The 26242-nt window shown below is 33.9% G+C and overlaps 1 protein-coding gene across 5 annotated transcripts in view; it reads right to left on the reverse strand.

The window, feature by feature from the left end:
- The window catches only part of NIPBL (NIPBL cohesin loading factor), a 195015-nt gene that overhangs the window by 56855 nt on the left and 111918 nt on the right, over positions 1 to 26242 (reverse strand). For 4 of the 5 annotated variants that reach the window (XM_014734903.3, XM_070245909.1, XM_001499547.7 and 1 more), the window contains exons 11-15: positions 7848 to 8030; positions 3175 to 3372; positions 2849 to 2920; positions 2664 to 2753; positions 778 to 881 (exon numbers count right to left, since the gene is read on the reverse strand). In XM_014734903.3, the coding sequence (XP_014590389.3) occupies positions 778 to 881; positions 2664 to 2753; positions 2849 to 2920; positions 3175 to 3372; positions 7848 to 8030 (647 nt within the window). The remainder of the gene's footprint in view (positions 1 to 777; positions 882 to 2663; positions 2754 to 2848; positions 2921 to 3174; positions 3373 to 7847; positions 8031 to 26242) is intronic. The other variant, XM_070245908.1, reaches the window with a different exon arrangement.

Here is a 26242-nt window from a genome sequence, read left to right on the forward strand (position 1 = left end):
ATAAATGCAAATTGTCTAGAATAAACTCTATAGGCAAACAATCTTTTCTTAATTCTTTTGCTATTCTTGAAGAACAAATCATTATCTCTACATTATAGACTAGGAAACTTAAGACAGAGTAGAGAATTCTGTATAAGACAGAGCCTGGTTAGAAGAGGAGGAGAGAGGATTGTCTTGAAATTGTATTTGCATAATAATCAAGCAGTAGTTTAGAGGGTGAATGGTGGCTCATAAAGATTATGGGAAGTCACTCCTTGATGCTGTCACTACTGTTTGAAGTTATCAATGAAAAAATATTCTGTTAGTCCATTAGTGCAATGAGACTACTTAGCAACAGACAGCCCATAGGAGAGACAATTCACAGCAATTATGAAGCCTATAGCAATGAAGCTACGTACTTATTAACAATTAATGTGTCGAAATCATAGATTTACTCTTTCATCACTGTAAATGACTAAAGCAAATATCAAAGAAAAATTTAGTGTGTGTTTCTGCATTTAAATAATCTAAATATTTGAGACAATGAAAAAATTTTAAAAAGTGAAAAAATCCAGGCCCATGCCTTCCAATGCAATAATATGATTTTCTTTGGAATAATTTGTAGAATATTTCTTTGATTCATTTTTTTTAAGAAATAATTCAGTTAGACTCTCAGAAGGCAGCCATGAATTTTTTCCTTACTATTTACTTTATGTAAATTTTGCAATTTACCTTGAAAACTTCCATTTCAAACATTAGATATTAAGTAAATTTATAAATTTTACTTTAGTGAGATACCTTATCCATTATACCCATTGCTTTAATTTTAGCAGATTCACTGCCAAGTTCATTAAGCTGATGTTTTCCTAAGAGCAGCTCCTGAGGAATTTCATCATCATCACCTGAAAAACCAAACCAACCAAACACACAGTTTAGGTAAAAGAAAGAGCTTAAAGTAGTAAGCTTAACTTTTTAATAAAATCTCTGAACACACAAACAGATGTAAACAAACTAAACAAGTAACAACGTAAAAGGCCTCTGTAAACATCAAGCAAACCCTGAAAGAAAGATGACAGGGATTAAAATTAGAGCTCTGACTAAAGTGGGAAGAAGGAGATAGCTATCTTATCTTTACTACTTTGGATGTGTATAGACTATGTCAACAGTCTCCCATGCCCTCTGGCTTCTGGTTGGGTTCAGACAGTAGGGTGCTCTGTCTGTAGATCGAAGAGAAGAAGAGTGGAATCAGGGTATTTATATCCCTGACTCCTTTCTTGCAAGGTCTCCTCAGGCTGCCTATGTCCTCTGACCAAAAGGTCACTGCTTTTTTCAAGGCAGCCTACTCTACAACTTTTTCTTTTTCCTACTGAGTGAGTTTTGGTGACTTTTCTTTACTCTTGTTCCTTTGGATGTAGGGATGGTAACAGTTCCATGGCTGTTAACCCTGGTTTCTGGCAGTATTCTGCTCCCACCTTTGTAATGAGTTTATTTGTAAACAACTCCTCAAATTATCCTAATTTGAGAATACCATCTGTCTTCCTGTTGGGATCTTAAATGACGTGAAAGACAGTTTCTCAGCACAGAATTGAAAAGTTTTGGAAATGATGAAACTGATACTCCAAATAATGGGGAAACACATTAATGATACTTAGGCAAGTAAGTACCAAAGTCACAAAGCAAATACTTTTAAAATAAAGGGTAATATACATTTTAACGCATTTTCAAACAGATGAACTCATATCAGAATTATTGTTTGCCATATGGCTTTTGTATAAATTAGGCATTAGTGTTTGTACCAGCTGGAGGTACAAACTTTTATGAAGGCATAAAATTGCTGAGAGTAGCTCTAAATACTGTAAATGGCATTTCTGCTTTTTGTTTTTTGGGGGTTTTTTTGGTGAGGAAGATTGTCCCTGAGCTAACAAGCGTGCCAGTCTTCCTCCACTTTGTATATGGGATGCCGCTATAGCATGGCTTGATAGGGTTTGAACCGGCGAACCCTGGGCCGCCAAAGCAGAGCGTGCAAACTTAACCACTACACCACTGGGCTGGCTCCATAAGCAGTGTTTTTATAAACCTAACAGTTTTATATTTATAGAAATGATCTTTACATATTATTGTAGAATTAGTATATGAATATAACATTAATCTTATTGTATTCTAATTGGTTTACTATTTTGTTTCCCATATCAGATACTGTATTACTTAAGGCCAGGGGCTGAGGTATTTATCTTTGCATCTCTAGTACTTAACATACTACTGACAAAACTAAGTATTCGATAAATATTGGCTATTAGAATAAATGAACAGATGGATGGATTCCTATTTCCGCATCTTTGTTCATATTAGTACTCTCCTTATTTAGGGCCTACTCAAGTCTCATCTGCATAAAGACTTCCTTAATTACTCTAACCTACTGTGGTAGCTGCACTCTCAGGATTCTTAAGACATCATCAATACTTAACTAATTTAATACTTGATTTTTATACTAAAGTTTTCAGTTTCTTGATTTCATAGACTAGACTTGACTCCACAACTAGATTTCAAGTTTCTCAAGACCACAGACCATGCCTCTGTATTCACTAGAGTAAACGGCAAAAAGCCAGACACAGGTAAATATGTAAATATATTTTAAATTGATTTTATATTTATAGATAAGTAAATATATGTTAAAATGATTTTACCAAATGCAGTAAAATCCATGTCTTCTAAATTATCCAAAATATTCTCTATTGAGGCTGTGAATCTCTTAAAAGTTGAAGAATCCATCATTTCTGCAACAGAGAAAAAGAAAAACATTACGTCCACATTCCAAGTAGAAAACTGAAGTTGAAGACTATGAATAAAGACAAATAAACTAAAGCGTTACCTTCAGGTGTTAGTTTTGGTTCATAAGCTTTCCTCTTCTTCTGTTTTTCTTTTTTCTTCATTTTTCTAGCAACTAAAATGAAAAGGATATACTGAAATGCAGGAATGAGAACTTTAAATATTTGTACTTTTGTTTCTAGTTTCTTCCTGAACATTAAATACTTAAACAATAATCACTGCCAAGTCAAACTAAATACATACTTTTGTCTTTATTAAACAATTAGGAATTGTTAATTAACTCATAGAAGGGTATCAAATATTCTTCAAAGTTAAAGCCCTAAATTTAAATTGGCTTATGTAAGAAATCCGTTGACACTGATGAATTACCCTCACTAAGGCTGGGAGGAGGAGAATAATCTTCCATGTCAGAATCTGATGGACTTCGGTTTCGATAACGACCACCACCCGAACTCCTTCTTCCTTCATGAGAGTGGCCACTTCTCCTATGATCCCCAGAGCTTCTTCTGTCACGCTCTTCATATTCCCAAGCTTTATCATCATCTTTTTTATGTCGTTTCCTAGAGGCTAGAAGCAAATCCCCATGACAAATAATTTACCTCATTTACAAGACTATAAAAACTTGTACTTTACAAAAATGAACCACATGGGAGAAAAAAATGTTGATTGTGTGGGTCTTGGATATTCTGAGTCATTCTGTTTAACCAGAAATATAAATTACAGTATAGAAATGGTATCACTTATTTTAGCATTATCTATCTAGATGCAAAGATTTTTACATGAACTTGGTTTGCTAACAAATATAGATAGGAAGGTTCTGGAAATTAAACCACAGTGCTTATTTCAAAGAAAGGTATCCAGTGAGTCAGTAAGGATAGTATCTAAACTTAAGGATTAATTAAGGCATGTAAAACAATCTTCACCTAGGATTCGGATGAAAAACAGAAACGCCTTAAAACATTTGGATTATTGATGGGGTGTGGGGTTTGAAGGAAAAGTAACCTTTTGAGAAGTGTTACAGAATATGGGGAACCACATATACCATCAATTAACAGGCAAGTTAAGCCCACACCCTAGCTATAAATTTAACAGACTCTGATAACCTAACATCACAACCCTACAGAGACAGAATAAACCTAAATGGCTGTAAATACTCATATACTGAATTCAGTTTTCCAACAATACGATTGCTTAAACCCAAGGAGAAAAGCTTTTAAGCTTATGTATGCTACATAAGCATATTTATGTATGTTACCTTCAATCCTTTCCTCATCCTTCCAGAGGTCTAAGCATTCTGCTAAAATCACCAGTACCAACAGGAGCCTCTAGGCAGAAGTGGCAAACAGATTTCATCTGACACATCAACTCTGATCAACTGGAAATAGCTGCCTAGAGCACTATGTTGAGAATAATTCTTAGTGAACCCTGAGACAACACATCATATTTGAGCCAGAAAGACTAATTAGAAATGTCTGTCCAGTGAGAGCTGGAGGACAGTACAAGTGACAAATATTTACCATACCTGCTCTAGGGTGTAGCACCACCAAGTTAAGACCAGGATAGAAGACTGATGTGTCCTACATCTTGGGATCATACACTGGTTGTGGTAGTGACTACTTGTTGCTGACAATGAAATACTTTCTAGTCTGTTAATCTAAATTTGACTCCCTTGCTTTCTTGCGACTGGCTTCTACTCTGAATTCCTAACTATGATCAATACCCAAATACTTAAGATAAAACTCATACTTGGTTCCCTATCTGGCTTAGATTTAAGGATGTCAACCTTTGGCTCACGTACTCTATCTATGCTTGTGCTGGTGCCCTTATGTGTGGGTAGTCAATGTCTATACCCTGGCTAATCTTACTCTTACATTTGGCCCTAGCTATTCCTATTCAAGAATCAAATGCGGTTTCTGGTTTTGAAACCTTCTGTCCAATCTACTGACAGCATGGCAGAGAAAGACAATTTTGTTTCCTCTTCTTTGTGGTCATAGGCTTGGCACAGCAAGACAGTTTATAAAAAAGGACAAATACAAATGGATGTATTTGAATCTTCAATGATTTTCTTCACAAACAGGCATACATTTGACTATGAACTATATAAGGAAGAGGTAAGATTTTCCCCCTTTTTGATTAGAGGATGCCCTGGTACATTCTCTTAGTGAGGGGCTGCCTCATATACTAATATAAGTTGGTATCTGTGTGTCAGAGAAACAGGTCATTTACATATAGCATTCACTAAATGTTTTTTCAACAAGTACTAAAATATCTACCAAATATGAGGAATGACAACTAACAAGAAATCTTGTTCATAAATTAGTATTCCATGATTTCAAGTATGACCTTAGTCTTTCTGAATTTTAATTAATTTCATAAAGAAATCCATTTCAAGCACTCAATCCTATGAGTAGAAAACGCTTGAAAAATCTTAGTTGTTAGCAAGTACATACAATATACTGTATTGGTGGTCATTTTTACAGGCCTTGGAGATTTTTCTTTCATATTCATTAAATTTTAGACAATCCGGATAAAAATGAGATGGCAAATTAGGAAACCCCCCCAATTTCTATGATACATTGTGTTGCAATAAGGCTAAGAGGACCTCAATACATTATGACTAGCTGGTTCTTTCTCTATTTCTCTCATTACCTTGGAAGAAGTAGGGGAGGAGCTCAATAGAGAGGTATGTAAAATATGACTTGGGTGTTTTCTACCCTCCCTTTCCAAATTTCACCCATATCTTTCTCTAGCTTCTTATATCTTCCCTTCTTCTTCCCCAGCAATCCAATCATCTTATATTTGTGCTATGGCTATGCAAATCTGTGTGGCCCAACTTTCAAAGTTACCTCTCAATCCTTCCTCTATCCTTCAACAAAATTATTTCCTTAGTTTTAGACTTTTAGGAAACCTATTTAATTAAAATGCAGTAAAACTTTAAGTTTCAAAAAGTCTATCTTTCTCAAAGGAGCATAATACTTGTTACTTATATTCTCATAATACTTCTACCTTTTGTATTGTACTATATTTTCACTACATTGTTTTTGTTGTGGTATAATGACAACTTGGTTGTTTATGTCAACTACCAATTGGATTCTTTCATCACTTAAATCAGTGGCCCCAGGACTGACTTTTCTAGTTACTTGTATAGAAATAAACCACAAAAAACAGGAAGCCACTCTGATCTTGAAGAATTTTTCTCCTGAAAAACCCAGAGAAATTTCTCCTGAAAAACCCAGAAAAATTTCCCCTTCAGCTTGAAGCTCAGGTTCTCTAACTAATATTAGTTTTCAATATACTTGGGCATAGATATAACGGGATCCATGGCTTTAAGATGAAATATGTGCTCTTATAAGACAATAGCCCTCATCATAAAAAGTAAGGAAAATAATAGTGCCTGCAGTGATCACAAACATGAGGCATGTGTGGCTCCCCCCATTATTTTACACTTGGTGGGCATTTCTGAGTATGTTAATTTTTTCTACTTGACTGTGAGGTAGCTTCAGAATTCTCATCAGCTTAGCAAGGCAGGCAGCCACTCTCAAGCAACTGGAGTGTGATTTGAAATCAGTCTGCAAGTAAGGAACTCCTCCTTCTTAGCTATTCCCTTTAGAAATGAGTGATGTATTAGGGAGAGGGAGGGAGGGAGAGTGAAGGAAAGGCATGTATATAAAGGGGAGTGAGTTCCTGGGCCACCAGATCTCTTTTCTCTTCCCTTTCCAGAGCATGTGGTCCCATATGATCAAAATGTTTAATTATAATAAAAAAGCATTAACTTTAGCCATTGAAATATACTGCATGTAAATACATTTCATGATAATACAAATTATAACAGTTATACATATAAATATCAGATTAACTTTGCTATTATTTTATTTCAACTTTAAAACTGTTCAGATTTGTTCAGCATTCATAGGCTACTGCTCATAGCTCAAGAGCTCACAATTTTAAGATCAGAGTAAATGAACATTGATTAAAAACTTTGGAGGAGGTGAAGGGCTTCCAACAGCAATATACATTTAAAAATAGCAGCATGCATCTGTCCTTCCTGCCCTTGCTTGTCACACCTCAATCTATGGACACTAGGTGGAAAAAGGTAGAACACACTGGTGGTCTTCCCACTTCTTTTGGTCATAATTACTAAGTCAGTTGGCACACAAGTGAAGATCTCCCATAGTCTGTTTCCACTGAATGCCGTTTAAGTCAAACAAGGTTGCTGACCCCTCTTGGCTAGGCTCAATTCTCTTGCTCCAGAAGAAGGAAGATAGGGATAAAAGAGAAGAACTTTTCAGTGGACCAGTAGGAAGACAGGCGAGGTATAGCAAGTCTAGTGCAAAGACAGGTGATCACAGTGTTGTAGAGAGGTAGCTGTGTAGTGAAGAAGCCAGCTCTGGAAAACAGTGAAACAAGGGAGGAATTCCAGGACACAGCTGGGCAAAAAGGAGAAGCCAGGTCCAAACCACACAGATAATTGGCAATGTGGCTAATTCATTCATAATTTAGTGATAGTATGGTTTTAAATATTTCTTCACCTGGCTATCTCCTACGTGTCCTTCAAGACTCAACTCAAGTGTCACCTCTTCCAGTAAGCGTTCCCTGAACCCCCAGTATGATTCTGATGCTAATCCAGTGTGCTCCCACAGCACTCTGCACTTTCTATTATCATTGTACTTTTCTTACTGTACTATAATTCTTTAAAAATTTCCCCCATTAGACTGAAGGTTTTTCAAAGACAGGGGCCACATCTTATTTATATTTTTATTCTCAGTGCTTAGCATACAGTAGGAACTCAATAAATGTTTGCTAAATGCATACAGACACATCTGTGTTATTTGACACTAATTATAGTTCATTAAAATTTTTTTCTTGGTGCCAACTGATCTCATCTTTCGCATATTTTTTAAGTACAAAGAAAAAACTTGATATACTACATTATTAAGAATTAAGATCACTGTACTCTTGCTAACCCAAAAAGTTATGAATAAGACCAACACATCAATCTACTTTTTAATTCTAAAGTAATAATAAAGTTATGTGATACTTACATTCAAAAGCTTCATCACTATCATTATCTTCATCTGAACTGATTTCAGCATATTTTGGCTTTTCATTAACTGTGCTACGCTTGCGTTTATTCATTTTCACACGTTCACAAAGTGGCATGGTGGATTCAATTTCTGCCAGGAGCTCAGGGGGCAATTCTTTTAACACTGATTGATCTATACTACCTATTAATGAAAGGTGAGAAAAAAATTTAAATCTGAAGATAAAAGGGAAATTTGAACTAAATACGCACAATGAAAATGAAATATTAGTATTTACGTATGTTTTCTAAGTCACTTTCGTATTTTAATAAAACATTCATATTTACAACTATAGTAGTCTTAACTCTAAACTGATAATGCAGTTTTTATACATATATCATTATATAACAACTTTAAAAATATCACGATCATCCCAGTAATGAAGGGTTGTTATATCATGAATTTTTGACATAATGCCTTCATTTGTCTGCACTGACTAAAAACTTTCCAAAACTAGCGATCCATTGGCATTATCAAGCATATTTGTAGCAAGATGTACATCTCACATTCTTGGCAGCACTCAAATTTGTTTTAAAGAGGTCTGGAGCAGTTTGAAAGTAATGCTATCCTTCAGGACAAATGAGAAGAGATGGAGGATATCATCTCCTTCTCTTCCTCTATGATCCTGGTGGTTGCGTATGGTGGCTGGGACAAAAGTTTTATATGCTTTTACCTATCATTGTATTTGAGAGGCATGGTAATGCCTTTAGTATTATGGAGAATTTCCTCAAACAGATAAACCAATATATGCACTTAACTGAAGATAACAGAAAAATGAAAGGCAGAATAGAACAAAAATATTTTAAAATATAAATGTCTATAACTGAAAACAGTAAATTCAAGTCTGTTATGAAATAAGTTTATATTTTCCCATTAAAGAGTAAAGATAGGATACAAATATATCAACATGATACAGTAAGAACTACTAACATAATACTTAGTACCTAATCCTACACGTATATACACAAACACACCAACAGTAGCTATGAAGAAATAAATTTCAAACATCCTGTTGAGAGCTTAAAGTAGAAGTAGCAAAAGCTGTTTATTCAGGTTAATTTGTCCTGGATGACTACTAAAGATGACAATTTTAACTTACTTTACTTACCCATGTAAATCTTTGAGTGAAAGTATAAAAATGATGTCTTACCTGCTACATTTTAGGAATTGGGAGCAAAGAGTACCTTAGTGGTTTATACCAGGGAATACTCATAACTACAATCAACATTAACACCATAACATTTAACTGATAATAGTGCTTATATAAAAAGTAAAAATAAACCATGACAAAAATAAACGGGTATCGATTAAGACAATTTCAAAGCCTCAAGAATATACAATACAAATAATTTAAGAATATAAAAGTAAATTATTATCTCAATGGAAGAATAATCTTTTTTATTCTTCATGAAACTTTTATTCAACATCATGAAGGAGTTATTTCATTAACTTTTAGCCTTCCATTTTACTAAGGACATGGATAGCAACACTTTTACCCAACAAAGATGTAATACACATGGTTAGTAATATTTCAAGGACTTCATTGCTGAGACTCCTGACATACTAATGTTGAGTTTAACTTAGTGTCATTTTCAAATCATGTAACATTTCCCTTGTACTGGCTTTCTTAATTTAACTGTATTTTCTCAGTGAGGTCTGGTTTTTAGAATACTGGTAGAGGTAAAAGAAATCAACTTTAGCTTTGGATTGTCAGTATCTCGGGCCCCAAGGCAAACACACACTGCATCTCATTTAAAAGTCTTTAATGCTTTAAACACCTCTAATTAAATATGTGGCTTTTTGATGGAAGGATCATGTCTTCTAGTATGTATCTTCCCCTTTTCACATAACCTACAATATTAAGTATGTATATATAGGTGGTCATGTATATAAATGTGGTTCTGACTGCCGCACTCTGTGCTTCACAATTTCTTATGTTCACTTATAGAGTACTTCCTGTATAGTTTCTGAATTGCTATACTTTATTGACAAATTAAGACATTTCCAAAATATTTTTAAGTGGAAATTCTTTATTGTACTACCTGAAACATTATAATCTTTTTGGGTTTATAAATATGGATAATCCAAAGTATGTGGCCTTCAGTCTATCATGAAATTTTTTTAAAAAGCAGATTTACCTAAGTGATTATGTTCTGCTTAAATTCCCATTCACAAAGACATACTGACTTGATACTAATATCCCAGAATTAAAATTATCCTGCAGATAAACATACGATAGATAATCAAGGGTTAAGATATGTATTGGTACTTGTACTCTCTTTACAATGGTTTATTATATCCTCCAAACAAGGACTCTAGTCCCTTCTTTCTCTCTTTAAAAAAAAAAAAATCCTCATGATAGCCAAACACAGAAAACTTATGTCTTATATTTGATAAAGCAGGCATCAAAGTTTATTCATTGTAGTTTACTGTCTCTTATTCCCTAAATTAAAAAAAGAATACTATCAGATTTAAGAGTTCTACTATCCTGTAGATCATTTTAACCTCTGTATAACTCTGAAAGTTACAGCAACATTATTCGAAGACCAAATGTTTCATTTATGAAGACCCAACTTAAAAAAAAAATCCAGAAATGGTTAACGTCTCTCAATATTCTGTCCTCCAAAGGTGAAGCGTTTCCTTTTGAATAGAAATGTCTATTCCACAGGTTTATGCATTTTCTTAATTAATCAAATCCTTTCTTCCTTTTTATAAAGTACTCTATAAACTGACTCAGCCCGGTCCCTTGATTACAAAGGGTAAGAAGTAAAATGCTTGACTTTCCTATACTCACAGTCAGGATCTTTAAATACATCATCAAGGATCAGATAACTGACTCAGTTTCAATAGAAATGAATAAACAGCAAGTACTTCAAATGATCCCTATGACATATTTGGTTATGTTCTTTTCCCTGAATTATGAAATAATCCTTTAAATGCAAATATAATGTCTCACTATTTCTTAATACATTGACAATTTTAGAAATTGTTTGCTGAACTATTTGTTTTTAAAAACTTCAGATTGCTACTATTTGTGATTATCTTTCTCACTTCACTTCTCCAATGCCAACTACTTTATTCTTTAAATTAGGAGTTGGAATTACCATAAAATTTTAAGTCATTCGCTTCAGGCATGATATCTTTTAGTCACAATTTTGTGAGGTATCAATCACACTTTCAGCTTTTGTAGATACATATTCCATCAGATATCATACACCTCTATTTTCTGGCTCTAATAAGGCTAAAGAATACATCTACTTCTAGATGTACTACATTTTAGCAATCTTGGATTTCTAGTATAAATCACTCATACTAGCACATTTACCAGATTATTAAAACCAGAAGCCATCAAACGATTTAAAAGTCTCAAAGAGTCACTGATTTGATAACTAGCCATGTGTTTTGTTTGGGTTTTTAAATGGAAAAACAACTCTGAGATTAAAATAAACCACCTCAATTAATGAAATCTTTAGGACTGAAGCTTCAGACAACAGAAATCAGTTATGTTCAGAAACAAACCAAGAAACTAACATAAACCTACAAATTTTACAATTCATAAAGAATATTTAAGCACACACAATGTAGTTCAATGACAATTCTTCCAGTTATCTACCCATATTACAGATGAGTAGCATCAAGTCAATCTTTAACTTCAATTAGGGGCAAAAAGAAAAAAAATTCAGTAGGGCAGGTTGCCAATCTGCCCCTCTTGTGACCCTAAGTGAGTCTATATTGTTTGAATATATGAATTTTTTGGTGCAAATGGTTTCTAAATGCAAGCCAACTTCTTTATTTGAAGCTACTGATAGGAAGTGCATTCAAGAAGTATGAACTACTGATGACATAGCCCTGAAAACCAGTAACATTTGGGAGGCAGAAACAAAAGGAGACAACCTGAAGAGAAACTGAAAAAATGTAGGTTTCAACCATGAGACCAGGACATTAAATGTCCCTTCCATAGGGACCCCAAGGTTAACCTGATGCAAGGTAACCTGATGCAAAACTAGAGGTAAAGAGGAAGACTGCACACTAGAGACCAAAATCTGCAGCGGAAGTAGGGACATGGAAGATTGGCAAAAAGTTTTGAGGTAACAAAACACTGACTTCGGAGGAAGAACTCTAACATGTTTATTTTAGCAATTATTTGCAAGGAGCAATAGCAAGTTATGAGAGGAGATAGCATGTTTTGGTAATAAGGCTCCTTCACTGAGTGAAAATGAGGGCAGCGAAATTTACACCTTCTAGGGTAGATGTTAACAGTCATCAGGGTAATAAGAATGGGGAATCTGTTTATAACTGAGGAGGAAGTCTTAGTTTAAGGGAAGAGAAGATCAGGTAGACTACATCCTCTACAAGATAAGGGTCAGGAAATAAATAGAGGGGTTTGCTTTTTTTGTGATAGTTTAGGATAAATGGAAGTGATGCATAATGAGATAGTCTGGTATAAAGTTACCTTAATTTTTGTAAAGAGGCAGAGACCCCAGACACTGGCTAGAAGTCTAACAATGCTTGTTCAGGACTACAAAAAATATAAAAAAATTTTGTGGGGGGGTCCAGCCTGGTGGCGCAGCAGTTAAGTTTGCATGTTCCACTTTGGCGGCCAGGGATGTGCCGGTTCCAATCCTGGGTGCAGACCTACACAATCCTTATCCAGCCCTGATGTGGTAGGTGTCCCACATATAAAACAGAAGAAGATGGGCATGGATGTTAGCACAGGGCCAATCTTCCTCAGCAAAAAGAGGAGGATTGGGGCAGATGTTAGCTCAGGGCTAATCTTCCTCAAAAACAAAAACCCACACAAAAAACAAAAACATGGTTCAACATCCGCAAATCTATCAACGTGATACACCACATTAACAAAATGAAGAATAAAAATCACACGATCTTCTCAATACATGCAGAGAAAGCATTTGACAAGATACAGCATCCATTTATGATAAAAACTCTAAATGAAATGGGTATAGAAGGAAAATACCTCAACATAATAAAGGCCATATATGACAAACCCACAGCAAATATCATTCTCAATGGAGAAAAACTGAAAGCTATCCCTCTAAGAACAGGAACCAGACAAGGATGCCCACTGTCACCACTCTTATTTAACATAGTATTGGAAGTCCTAGCCAGAGCAATCAGGCAAGAAAAAGAAATAAAAGGGATCCACACTGGAAAAGAAGAAGTGAAACTGTCAGTCTTTGCAGATGACATGATTTTATATCTAGAAAACCCTAAAGAGTCCACTAAAAATCTTTTAGAAATAATAAAGGAATACGGTCAAGTTGCGGGATACAAAATCAATGTACAAAAATCGGTTGCGTTTCTATACACTAACAACGAAGTAGCAGAAAGAGAAATTAAGAATACAATCCCATTTACAATTGCAACAAAAAGAATAAATACCTAGGAATAAACTTAACCAAAGAGGTGAAAGATCTGTACACCAAAAACTATAAAACATTGTTGAAAGAAATCAAAGACACAAAGAAATGGAAAGATATTCCGTGCTCTTGGATTGGAAGAATTAACATTGTTAAAACATCCATACTTCCTAAAGCAATCTACAGATTCAACGCAATCCTTATCAAAGTTCCAACAACATTTTTTACAGAAATAGAACAAAGAATCCTAAACTTTATTTGGAACAACAAAAGACCCCGAATAGCCAAAGGATTCCTGAGAAAAAAGAACAAAGCTGGAGGTATCACAGTCCCTGATTTCAAATTATACTACAAAGCCATAGTAACCAAAACAGCATGGTACCAGCACAAAAACAGACACACTGATCAATGGAACAAAATTGAGAGTCCAGAAGTAAACTCACATGTTTATGGACAGCTAATATTCGACAAGGGAGCCAAGAGCATACAATGGAGAAAGGAGAGTCTCTACAATAAATGGTGTTGGGAAAACTGGACAGCCACATGCAAAAGAATGAAAGTAGACCATTCCCTTACACCATGCACAAAAATCAACTCAAAATGGATTAAAAACTTGAATGTAAGACCCAAAACCATGAGACTTCTGGAAGAAAACATAGGCAGTACACTCTTTGACATCGGTCTGAGCAGCATATTTTCAAGTTCCATGTCTGACCGGACAAGGGAAACAAAAGAAAAAATGAACAAATGGGACTACATCAAACTAAAAAGTTTCTGCATAGCAAAGGAAACCATCAACAAAACGAAAAGACAACCTAACAATTGGGAGAAGATATTTGCAAACCACATATCAGATAAGGGGTTAATATCCAAAATATACAAAGAACTCATACAGCTCAACAACAAAAAAACCAACAATCCAATTAGAAAATGGGCAAAAGATCTGAACAGAGATTTCTCCAAAGAAGATATACAGATGGCCAACAGGCATATGAAAAGATGCTCAACATCATTAGCTATCAGGGAAATGCAAATCAAAACTACAATGAGGTGTCACCTTACTCCAGTCAGAATGGCTATAATTAACAAGACATGAAACAACAAATGTTGGAGAGGATGTGGAGAAGGGAACTCTTGTTCACTGCTGGTAGGAGTGCAAACTGGTGCAGCCACTATGGAAAGCAGTTTGGAGTATCCTCAGAAAATTAAGGCTAGATCTACCATATGATCTAGCTATTTCACTGCTGGGTATTTATCCAAAGAACTTGAAAACGCAAAGGCATAAAGATACTTGCACCCCTATGTTCACTGCGGCATTATACACAATAGCCAAGACGTGGAAGCAACCTAGGTGCCCATGAAGGGACAAATGGATAAAGAAGATGTGGTATTTATACACGATAGACTACTACTCAGCCATAAGAAATGACGAAATCCGGCCATTTGTGACAACATGGATGGACCTTAAGGGTATTATGCTGAGTGAAATAAGTCAGAAGGAGAAAGTCAAATACCATATGATCTCACTCATAAGAAGATAAAAATGACAAAAACAAACAAACAAACACATAGCATTGGAGATTGGACTGGTGGTTACCACTGGGGAAGGGGGAAGGGGGAGGGGAAAAGGGGTGATTAGGGTCACATGTGTGGGGATGCACTATTATTAGTGTTAGGGTGGTGAACATGATGTAATGTATACAGAATTCAAAATATGATGTACATCTGAAAAAAATAAAAATAAAAAAAAAATACCAAAAACCAAAAACCAAAAACAGACAGACAATTTAAAAAGGGAAGACTCTCATCTGTGGTTTGCATATGTGGTTATTTATCTGTGTCTAGGGAGGGATGGTCAGAGTTAAATCTGTAGCTATTCTCTTTCTGATGGTCTTTGAGAAATACTCCTGAAACTAATGCAAAGATTCATTATATAATCACTACATAAAGAATGTCATAACCTAAGAACTGGTTAAGTCTCCTTTTTAATTTTAGCCAGCAATTTTCAAGCTACAGGTTGTAACCCATAAGCAAGTTGTAAAATCAGTTTTGTGGGTCTTGACCAGCAGTTGTGTTTAAGATGCAAGAGAAAATATCAGTGTTTTGCCTAAATTAAGGGTAGGTATATTGTTAACATGTATATGTATGAGTGTATTAGGTCACAACATGCATTTTATTTATCTTAGGTCACAATCAAAAAAGAAGAAATCTTTTTAAGCTTTATGGTTGCCATCTCATTCAAGATAGGAGAGTCAATTCAGATTGAAAAGGTCCTTCTAGGTTAATATAATCCAATGTGTAGGTTTAGCCCAATGTTTCTTAAGCTACAGGGTCAATGAAAAATAAATAATTCAAATAAGATACTCAAAATTAATCAAATTGATTTTACTCATTTTAAGTTCACAGAATACTGACTACCTCGTATCAGAGAGCTTAATTACCTACACATATAATTCTGATCTATAAGTTGCCAATGTTACATTTTTGAAGCCCTGTTACAATAAAATTTTGGATTACTCAAAAATTACTTTTAATTATGCTTGATATAAATCTTTCTACAAAGCACTGTATCCATCTCTTTTTTAACAAGACAACTTCTTGACTCATGATTATTATTGAAAACATCAAGTTTTCCACTGTGTTTTACATGGCGATGCCCTTAGGAGTTAACCACTGTGCATAAGGCTGTTTGAGAAAAATGATCCAGGCTTTGTTTCTAAGTTCTTCTGGTCTGCTTGTAATTTGCTAAAACGTAAACACAGACTGCTAACAGTGTAGAAAATATAACACATGGCAAATGGTGTTCAAACACTTTAACCCATTTATACCATTTGTGGAAATTTATCCCAAGGAAATTTATACAAAACAAAAAAACTCTATGAAGAAAGATATTTAGATCAGTTTTATCTATTGTAACATCAAAATGTCCAACAATAGGGGAACACAGTGTAACAACAGATCACATTAAGGATAATTATGAACAATGTTGGTAGATGGTAAATGTAAAAAAAACCAGAATGCAAAATGACAGGTATACCATGTTGTATCTATGTAAAAGGTATTTGTAACAGGAGTTAAAGGAAATAAATATAAATATTATACTGACTTGAGATGAATTTTCCTAAAGAAATACAAGTTATTTTTAAGGAAACAAGAAAAAGGTCAATGATTATTTGTGAGGAATTAGAAGATAATTCATGAACACAGTGGGTTTTGAACAGAGATGAGACGGAGTGAGATGGGAAGAGTGGAGGATGGAGGACAGGAGCAGAGAAGTAGGAGTTGGTGGTGGTTTCAGAGCATTCCAGGAGGAATAAATTTGAGGAAGTTTGAACAGTCTGCTCTGGACAGAGCAAGATATTCAGTAGGGACAAAAAGTAGGTAAACCTGGAAAAATAGGTAAGGTTCAGATATTACAATCTTTTCGAGGAGTGATAGAATTGGAATGTATTTCAGAAATGTTACTCTAGTAGTAATCTGTGGGATGGATTGGAAGGGGGAAACATTAGAAGGGAAACCTTCTAAGAGCTATCTGATGTGTCTATGTGAAAGGTATGGGAAAATACTAAGTAGATACCAGGAATTTAACCATTTTTGTGTTACTATTATGTACTTAGCACATCACACTTTATGAAGGGATATTTAGTTCAAAATAGTATTAACTATTTAACATGTTAAGATTATATATAGAAACCAGAAAATATGGAATCAAGGACAACAAAATTCACAAGTTGATATTTGTTATATAAGTATTTTAATCAATCTGATCAAGTACTAAATTATATTAGCTATTTGACTATTACATTATGCTGAATGTAGAGAATTTTAGCAATATTTTATAATATTCTAGAAAAACATTTCTAACAATGCTAGGAATAACATATTTTCTGATTATGTTCTTATTACCAATGGCTGTAAAACAATGTTTAACTTTAACTAGTCTCACCTTACTTCTTCCACATTGTACTCTAAATTAACTTCTGCTTTTCCTTCCGTCCTTGTGCTAAAAACACATGATCCACTATTCCTTTGTATTCACACAGCATCCTTTTCCTTAAAAATACTACACTGACACTGTATCTTTAGTTGTCCATGTCCTATATGAGACCAGAAGCTTGATAAAGTCATACACTGTTGTGTTTGCAGCATCTAGCTAATCTATAGTCCTTCATCACATCCTTGTGAGAGCCCGTCTCTACACTGAACAGCAAGGTTTTAAAAGTCAGTTGTAATGAAGATACTAAAGAGCTACAAGCAGGACTTTTTCTACACTGTAGACTCTCAATGAATGTATGCTAAACATCTTCTGTCTGATGGCCAGAAATATTTATTGCCTGCTTACTGTAATAATTACAACAAACTTGTGGTCCTCCAAAAAATTTTTCCAGCTGAAAATTCTTTTTTAAATCCCAAAAGCAGTTCTTAGTTGTTTTATATTGATAATTTAAGAGAAGTTTACTCACAAAGTGAAAAGATAAGTAAAGATTTCACCATTGACATGCAACAAGTATAAAATATTTTTAGGCAATTTAAGTCTGCATATACTTGTTACATCTTTATATTTAATACATTATACATTAATGCATTATTAATATCTATAACCCCATTACATGAAAATAAGTACTCACAAATATTAAATATCCTGCTAAAAGTATTTGGTTAATTTCATCCTACATTTATAAATATTGGATAAGAACTGGAAAAATAATGCAAAACTCTGTCTAGATCAGTCTTTTTACATACATATAAAAATACTCAAGTAGCAGTTGGAAATGCAAATTTTAGGTCTCATTTGCTACAGAATAAACAGTCTAGTTATCACCTATATAAAATTTCCATTTTATATCTAAATCAGGCTCAGCAAACTAGAGCTTGCAGGGTCAATCTGCCCCATTACCTGTTTTTGTACATAAAGTTTTATTAAAACACAGTGACACACAATCATTTACATACTGTCTATGACTGCTTTTGTACTACAATGTTAGAGACAAGTGGCCCAGACAGCCTAAAATATTAACTATCTGGGCCTTTCCAGAAAAAGTTTGCTGACCCTTGATCTACATCATACTTTATTCAAAATAGAACAAAGTGATACACACCTTGCAAGTATAGTCACTATATAGTTATATTCTGTAAAGTTTAGGTCACTGCAAATTGGTTTATTTAATGAAGATAAAATACCAAGGAGTTGGTTTGTAGCAACTGAAGGAACACTATCACAAATTAAGCAGGCAGAAGAAAAAATTTTAAGAAATATCTGGTTTTAAGCATCATAGTTTTGATATTGACACTAGCACTACAAATATTTCATTGACATGCAGCTATCAAATTACTATGAAGAAGAACTATAAAAACAAACATGCTTTCTAGGAAGTTTATTATGTAAAAGACATAACATTTGTTATTTATTACTACTCAATATAGAAAGTCGGAAGCAGGAATCAAATGATCCTTTCCTTGATACGTATACACAGTGAAAAAAATAAATGGTAGATGCACAAGCTAACCTTACACCTCAAGGAACTAGAAAAAGAAAAACAAAATAAGCCCAAAGTTAGTAGAAGGAAGGAAATAACAAAAGATTAGAGTAGAAACAAATTAAACAGAAACTGAAAAGAGAATAGGAAAGATCAATGAAACTAAGGGCTGTTTTTTTGAAAAGATGAACAGAAGAGACAAATCTTTAGCTAGATATACCAAGAAAAAAAGGACTGAAAATTATAAATGAAAGAGACATAACTGGTATCACACAAATACAAAGCATCATAACAGACTACTATGAGCAATTATACACCAAAAAATTGAACAATCTAGAAGAAATAAATTCCTAGAAAAATACAATCTACCAATACTGAATCATGATGAAATGGAAAATGTGAACAGACCAATTACCATGAGATTAGATCAGTAATCAAAAACCTCCTAACAAAGAAAAGCCCAGGACCATATGGCTTCACTGGTGAATTCTACCAAACATTTAAAGAAGAATTAATACCAATTCTTCCCAAACTCTTCCAAAAATAGAAGAGAAGCGAGCACTTCTAAACTCACTTTACAAAGCTAGCATTATCCTGATACTAAAAGCAGACAAGGACACCACAAGAAAAGAAAACTACAGGACAATACCCCTGATGAACACAGATCCAAAAGTCCCCAATAAAATATTAGCAAACTGAATTCAACAATATATTAGGGGGCCGGCCCCGTGGCCAAGTGGTTAAGTTTGTGTGCTCTGCTTCGGTGGTGTCCCACTTGCCACAACTAGAAGGATCCACAACTAAAAATACACAACTATGTACTAGGGGGCTTTGGGGAGAAAAAGGAAAAATAAAATCTTTACAAAAAACCAAAATACAATATATTAGAAGGATCATATACCAGGATTAAGTGGAATTTATTGCAGGGATACAAGGATGGTTCAACATCTGCAAATCAACGTGATACACCACATTGACAAAATGAGAGATAAAAATCATATGATCATCGGGGCCAGCCTGGTGGTGCAGTGGTTAAGTTTGCATGTTCCACTTCAGCGGCCCGGGGTTCACCGGTTTGGATCCCAGGTGCAGACCTACGCACTGCCTGTCAGGCCATGCTGTGGCAGCATCTCACATATAAAGCACAGGAAGGCGGGCACAGATGTTAGCTTAGGGCCAATCTTCCTCAAACCCCTCCCCTCCCACAAAACACCAACCAAACAAACAAAAAATCATATGATCATTTCAGTAGATATAGAAAAAGCATTTGACAAAATTCAGCATCCATTCATGATAAAAACTCTCAATAAACTGGATATAGAGGGAATGTACCTCAACATAATAAAGGCCATACGTGACAAGCCACAGCTAACGTCATACTCAATGGTGAAAAGATGAAAGTTTTCTTCCTCTATGACCAGAAACAAGATAAGGAAGCCCACTCTCGCCACACTCATTCAACATAGTACTGAAAGTTCTAGCCAGAGCAATTAGGCAAGAAATAAAAGGCATCCAAATCAGAAGGAAGAAATAAACTGTCTCTATTTGCAGATGACATGATACAATATATAGAAAATCCTAAAGACTCCACCATAAAACTGTTAGAATAAACTAATTCAGTAAAGTTGCAGGATACAAAAATCAATATATAAAACAGTTGTATTTTGACATACTAACAATGAACTATCAGAAAGAGAAATTAAGAAAACAATCCCATTTACAATGGCAACAAAAAGAAGAAAATATCTATGAATAAATTTAACCAAGTAGGTGAAAGATCTGTACACTGAAAACCATAAGATACCAATGGAAAAAACTGATGAAGACACAAATAAATGTAAAGATATTCCACACTCATGATTGGAAGAACTAATATTGTTAAAATGTGCCAACCACCCAAAGCAATCTACAGATTCAATGAAATCCTATCAAACTTCCAATGGCATTTTCCACAGAAATAGGACAGACAATCCTAAAATTTGTATAGAACTACAAAATAGCCAAATCAATTCTGAGAAAGAGGAACAAAGGTGGGGGTATCATACTTCCCGATTTCAAACTATATTACAAAGCTATAGTAGTCAAAACAGTGTGGTATTGGCATAAAAACAGACACATAAATCAATGGGACAGAATATAGACTCCAGAAATAAACCCATGCATATATAGTCAATTAATGTACAAAAAAGGAGCCAAGGGAAAGGATAGTCATTTCAACAGTGTTGGGAAAACTGGATAGCCACATGCAAAAGAATGAAACTGGAACACTATCTTACACCACAGACAAAAATCAACATAAAATGGATTAAAGACTTGAGTGTAAGACTTGAAACCATAAAACTCCTAGACAAAAATCATAGGTGGTAAGCTCCTTGACATTGGTCTTGGCAATGAATTTTTTAATTTGACACCAAAAGCAAAGGCAACAAAAGCAAAAATAAACACGCAGAACTACATCAAACTAAAAAGCTTCTGCAAAGGAATGGAAACCATCAACAAAATGAAAAGGCAACCTACAGAATGAGAGAAAGTATTTGCAAATACTTTATCTCATAACAGGTTAACACTCAAAACAAAAAGAACTCATACAACTCAATAGCAAAAAACCAAACAATCCAATTAACAAATGGGCAGAGGATATGAATAGATATCTTTCCAAAGAAGACATACAGACGGCAAACAAGTAGACAAGATGCTCAACATCACTAATCATCAGGGAAATACAAATCAAAACCATAACAAGATATCACCTCACATCTGTTAGAATGGCTATTATCAAAAAGAAAATAAATAACAAGTGTTGGTGAGGATGTGGAGAAAAGGGAACCCTTGTACACTGTTGGTGGGAATGTAAACTGGTGCAGCCACTATGAAAAAACAGAATGGAGGTTCCTCAAAAAGTTAAAGATAAAACTACCACATGATTGAGCAATTCCACTTCTGAGTATATATTTGAAGGAAACGAAATCACTCTCTTGAAGAGATATCTGCAACCCCATGTCCACTGCAGCATTATTTACAATAGCCAAAACACGGAAACAACCTAAGTGGTTTAGTCCATTGACAGATAAATGGATAAAGAAAATGTGGTGTATATATATATAAATATTATACTATACTATGATATATTATACTATGTATTATATATGAGACATTATACTATATAACTATAATTATTATATTATAAAATTATATTTATTACTATATTAACTATTTAATATTATATTATGATGTATAATACTATATATTATTATATAATATCAAATAGGTATTCACTATCTTAAGATCTATATCACGTTCTTGTAAGGGAGGGTTTCAATAACTTTTTATTAGAGTAAGAGGGAATGTTAGAGTAATGACTATTTCTTCATCAGAAGGAGCAGGTTCTTTCAGAACTAATTATCTGCTATCTTCTCATCCCTTAATCACACACTCATTTCCACTGGTAGGAAAACCTTCTAGAAGCTATGTCCTTAGGCTGGCTTGAGATACAGAATGCGAAGGAGAGAGAACACCACCAGCAAACTTTAATACATTTAATTTTTATGAAAAAATTTCTATTTAATGAAGCTCTTTAAATCAATATTAATATCAATTATCTACTAAGCAAAATTTGGACCAAAAAAATTCTGTGAGCAGAAATCATGGATAAAAGTTTTCAAAATATTGCACTAAAATAACACTCAATAAACTCCAGGTATATATTATGCCAACTTCTGTAATAAATATTCTCCAAACACTTCCTAAAGATATCACTGTTAGTAAAGTCTCTACATAAACTGAAAATTTGAGTTTTTCTCAGAAAAGTATTTTATAAAACTGTTCAAATGAACCAAAATAAATTTCCACTGCAGCATTATTAAGGATTCTGAATATTACAATCATAGCTACTACACCAAGAATTTCTCAACTTAGGAATTCATAAACCATGCAAAAATTCACTCTCAGAAACAGTGCTTTCTCTCAAACTTACAGAAGCCTAGAGTCCTAAATACAATCCAACTAGATTGTTCAATGCTATGTAAAAAGGCAAACAGCCAATGTATTTTAGTGATCAACATTCAGTAGTGTAACTACTACTGTAATAACTGAGGTGAAATAACTGCCCCCAACAATGACTGCAATCATTAGCTAATCAAATAAGCACTAGAGTTTAAACACTGTAGACTATCAGAGCTGCTAGATAAGTACACATACCCAGTGTAGACCATTTTCAGTAACTGTTTTACTCTTTAAAGGCCATGATCTCAAATAACAGATGGTATGGGATGTTTCTTGAAAGCAGTGATGGCAAGTGATGGAAAAGGATACACTAGTTGGAAGGAAGTAGGGGGACGAAGAAGAAAACTGGTTTCCTTGGATATAAAGTTAAGATATTTTGAGACACTCTGGTATCATAAAAAACCAAAATCAAATTGTTAACATGTATAACTATTGATACTAAGCTGTTAATAACACATTAAGGCATGTTTGTTGATGATCATACCAGTCTTAGAGATCTCATAACTTTATTTTAATTTGAAGACATATTATATGTTAGCATATATTAGGATAATATTCTGAGTAAAAATATTTTAACAATAAAGATATTACTTTTGGCATTTAATATACTGACTGAAGTATGTTTTAATAGAAAATATTTTAAAAATTTAAAAGGTTTCACAAAGGTTATGTTGGTTCCCCACCCCCACCCCACCACTTGGCAAGGAAGAAACAAGGTGATGGTAAAAAGACTGGGAAGATGACAGAAGCTGGCTGAGAACAGAACTACATTGAGCCAATCTCATAACAGCTACAGAGCAAAATAAAGGTAAATGGTAAATTAAACAGACATGAATATGAGGAGGTCTTCTTTGGATCTTAACAAAAACTAGGTAGTTGACAGGGCAAAAAGAGTTATTACAAAGCTTAGGGAACAGGAAGTTGAAAATTATGTAGCTCTTGAGTTAGGGTCTACTGGAGGGAACAATAAAAGATGAATACACAATTTTAATTTGCACACAAAAGGCTTTCCTGAACATGGTGGCAATACAGTCTCTATTCATTCAACAGGCATTTAACATGCTCTTATCATATACTAGGTATTATGCTTGGTACTAGGGATACACATATATCCCCACAGAGATCAAATCAAACAGAACCATGTCACTTTATATCTAATATGTTTACACAAAAGACAAAAGTAAGTAATCCATACTAAGAATCCTAAATCTACACTCCTACTATTCAGAATTTATCAGCTTAATGCTTATTCAAGGAATTTCAAATGACCCTAAAGAATGAATATTTTAAATATGGACATCAGATAAAAAATATTTAAAAGATGGAATTTTATGGCTCTCCCAAGAAAGGAAAACTTACTAAGAATTTTGGGTCTACAAATCAACCAGCAATATTAGGTCTAATTTCTTTATTCTGAGAAACACCAATATGTCAGAATATGTGATTTTCTGTGACTCTCCAAAGAAACTTCCAAGTAATGTGTACTACAGAAGGTCAGTAATCCACAACTGTGCTTCCTATGCATGTAATTAAAAATATCCACAATTGTGTAATTCTGCTATTGCTAACTTAGCAGCAGAGATAAAATAAAACCAAAATTAGTACATTACTAAAAAGTAATAAATATTAATTCTTAGGTATAAATAAAGCCGAAACATATCTACTCGGGATCCTGAAATAAATCTAAGAAGTGAAATAATATTTTTTGATGAAAAGGTCCACTTACTTTAACTCCAGATATATTAATATGTATGTATATACTACATACATGCACATGCACACACAAACACCCTACTCTAACAGGCAGACACACCCAGACGGCCTACTTAATCACTAACATAAACGTATCAAGTATATACATTCGTGTTAAAAGTATACTTAGGAGAAATATGCATTAGTACTAAAAGTTTACATTCACAGGCAATAAAATTACATGTGAAAAAACCATGGGAAATAATACAGCAGTTAATAATTAGGTGCTATATTCATTTCTTGACATTCAGTTGTAGAGATTCTTTGTTAGAACAGAGCTTAGAAAGCAAGGCTAGCATAAGCTGACAGAGGGCAGGGGAGAAAAAGATGGTCCAGATCAAGGGGACAAGAGGGTACCACTTTCCATCTTTCCATCTGACTCTTCTAAAATTGTGTAAGTATACTCTTCAGTTTATATAAATAAGCCACTCCCAAAGTGTCAGTGAAAACTTTTAAAGACAATCTTTATCTAAAAGAAAACAATTCTAGTGCTTGATACTAGGTTCTAACAATCTCTTTTACATAACAAGTAATTTTGAAAAGACACATTACTTAAATAAAGACTATTAATTAAAGCTGAAGTCTTAATTTTTTGTAGGTCTGATTACCATAATTTAAAATCTGAAAGCTTCATTAAAAGAATACAAATATTAGTGATTCAGAGGCAATCTTTTTTCATTTTTGAAAGACAAAAACCAAATAACAGTGAAAAAGTAAAATTTTGATGAAGTAGGAATAAAAAAATTAGTCATTTCTTTGAATAAAGAGTTCCTAGTAGTGTACTATGTTTTCAGTGAGCTGAAAGACATTTCTTTGAATAAAGAATTCTTAGTAGTGTACTATGTTTTCAGTGAGCTTTTTTCGATAGACAAGGTACCACAGCATTTTACAAAAACAGTAAGCATCATACCTTCCATATCTCCTAATACATTGCTGTGCTATACAATATAACTTGCTGTGATGATGCAAATGTTCTGTTTTAATACAGTAGCCACTTGCTACACATGGCTATTGAGGATATGCATTTTTCAATATTATTTAGTTTAAACTAATTTCAATTTAAATAGCCTCAAGAGGCTAGTGACTATCACATTGGACAGGATAATTCTAGAGTTTCATATATTTGTTTCTAAGTAAATATAAATCTAAGTTATTAATGAACGTCATTCACAGAGAACTTAAAAATCAAAATTTCACCTCTACTGCCTTAAAAACTATATCTCAATCTGTATTTTATGGGCTAAATAGGTCTTGCTACAAGATCATCAAACTGTATATATATATACATATATATATGAAGCAGTATACAAAGGAACACAAAATTATATTTTCTGCACAAACTGCCATTGTATTTTCAGCACTTAAGACTTTTTTCCCCTGGAAATACTACTCCTCAAGTAACAAAAGAATTAAACTCAGCAATCATGCAAAAAAAAAAAAAACCAAAACACTGAAAAAACTCACAAACCAATGATTTAACCTAAGTTAGGGGTAAATATTAGTCCTTATTACTTTTCCATAGCAAAGGGCAAAACCAAATATTTTTTAAAATAAAACATTTGTAACTAACCACCTCCCCCACAAAAAGGGGAAATAATCTTTTATGCAACTTTCTAAACTATATAAATTCAAACTATTCATCAATAATTAACTTAGAGGTAGGTCCATAAGAAAACAGTATTATGAGACACTTAGAGTTTATAATATTGATTTTCATATACCATATAGTTTTACTGAGATGTGAGCA

The sequence above is a fragment of the Equus caballus genome, chromosome 21 (assembly GCF_041296265.1).
Source record: "Equus caballus isolate H_3958 breed thoroughbred chromosome 21, TB-T2T, whole genome shotgun sequence".
NCBI classification, from domain to species: domain Eukaryota; kingdom Metazoa; phylum Chordata; class Mammalia; order Perissodactyla; family Equidae; genus Equus; species Equus caballus.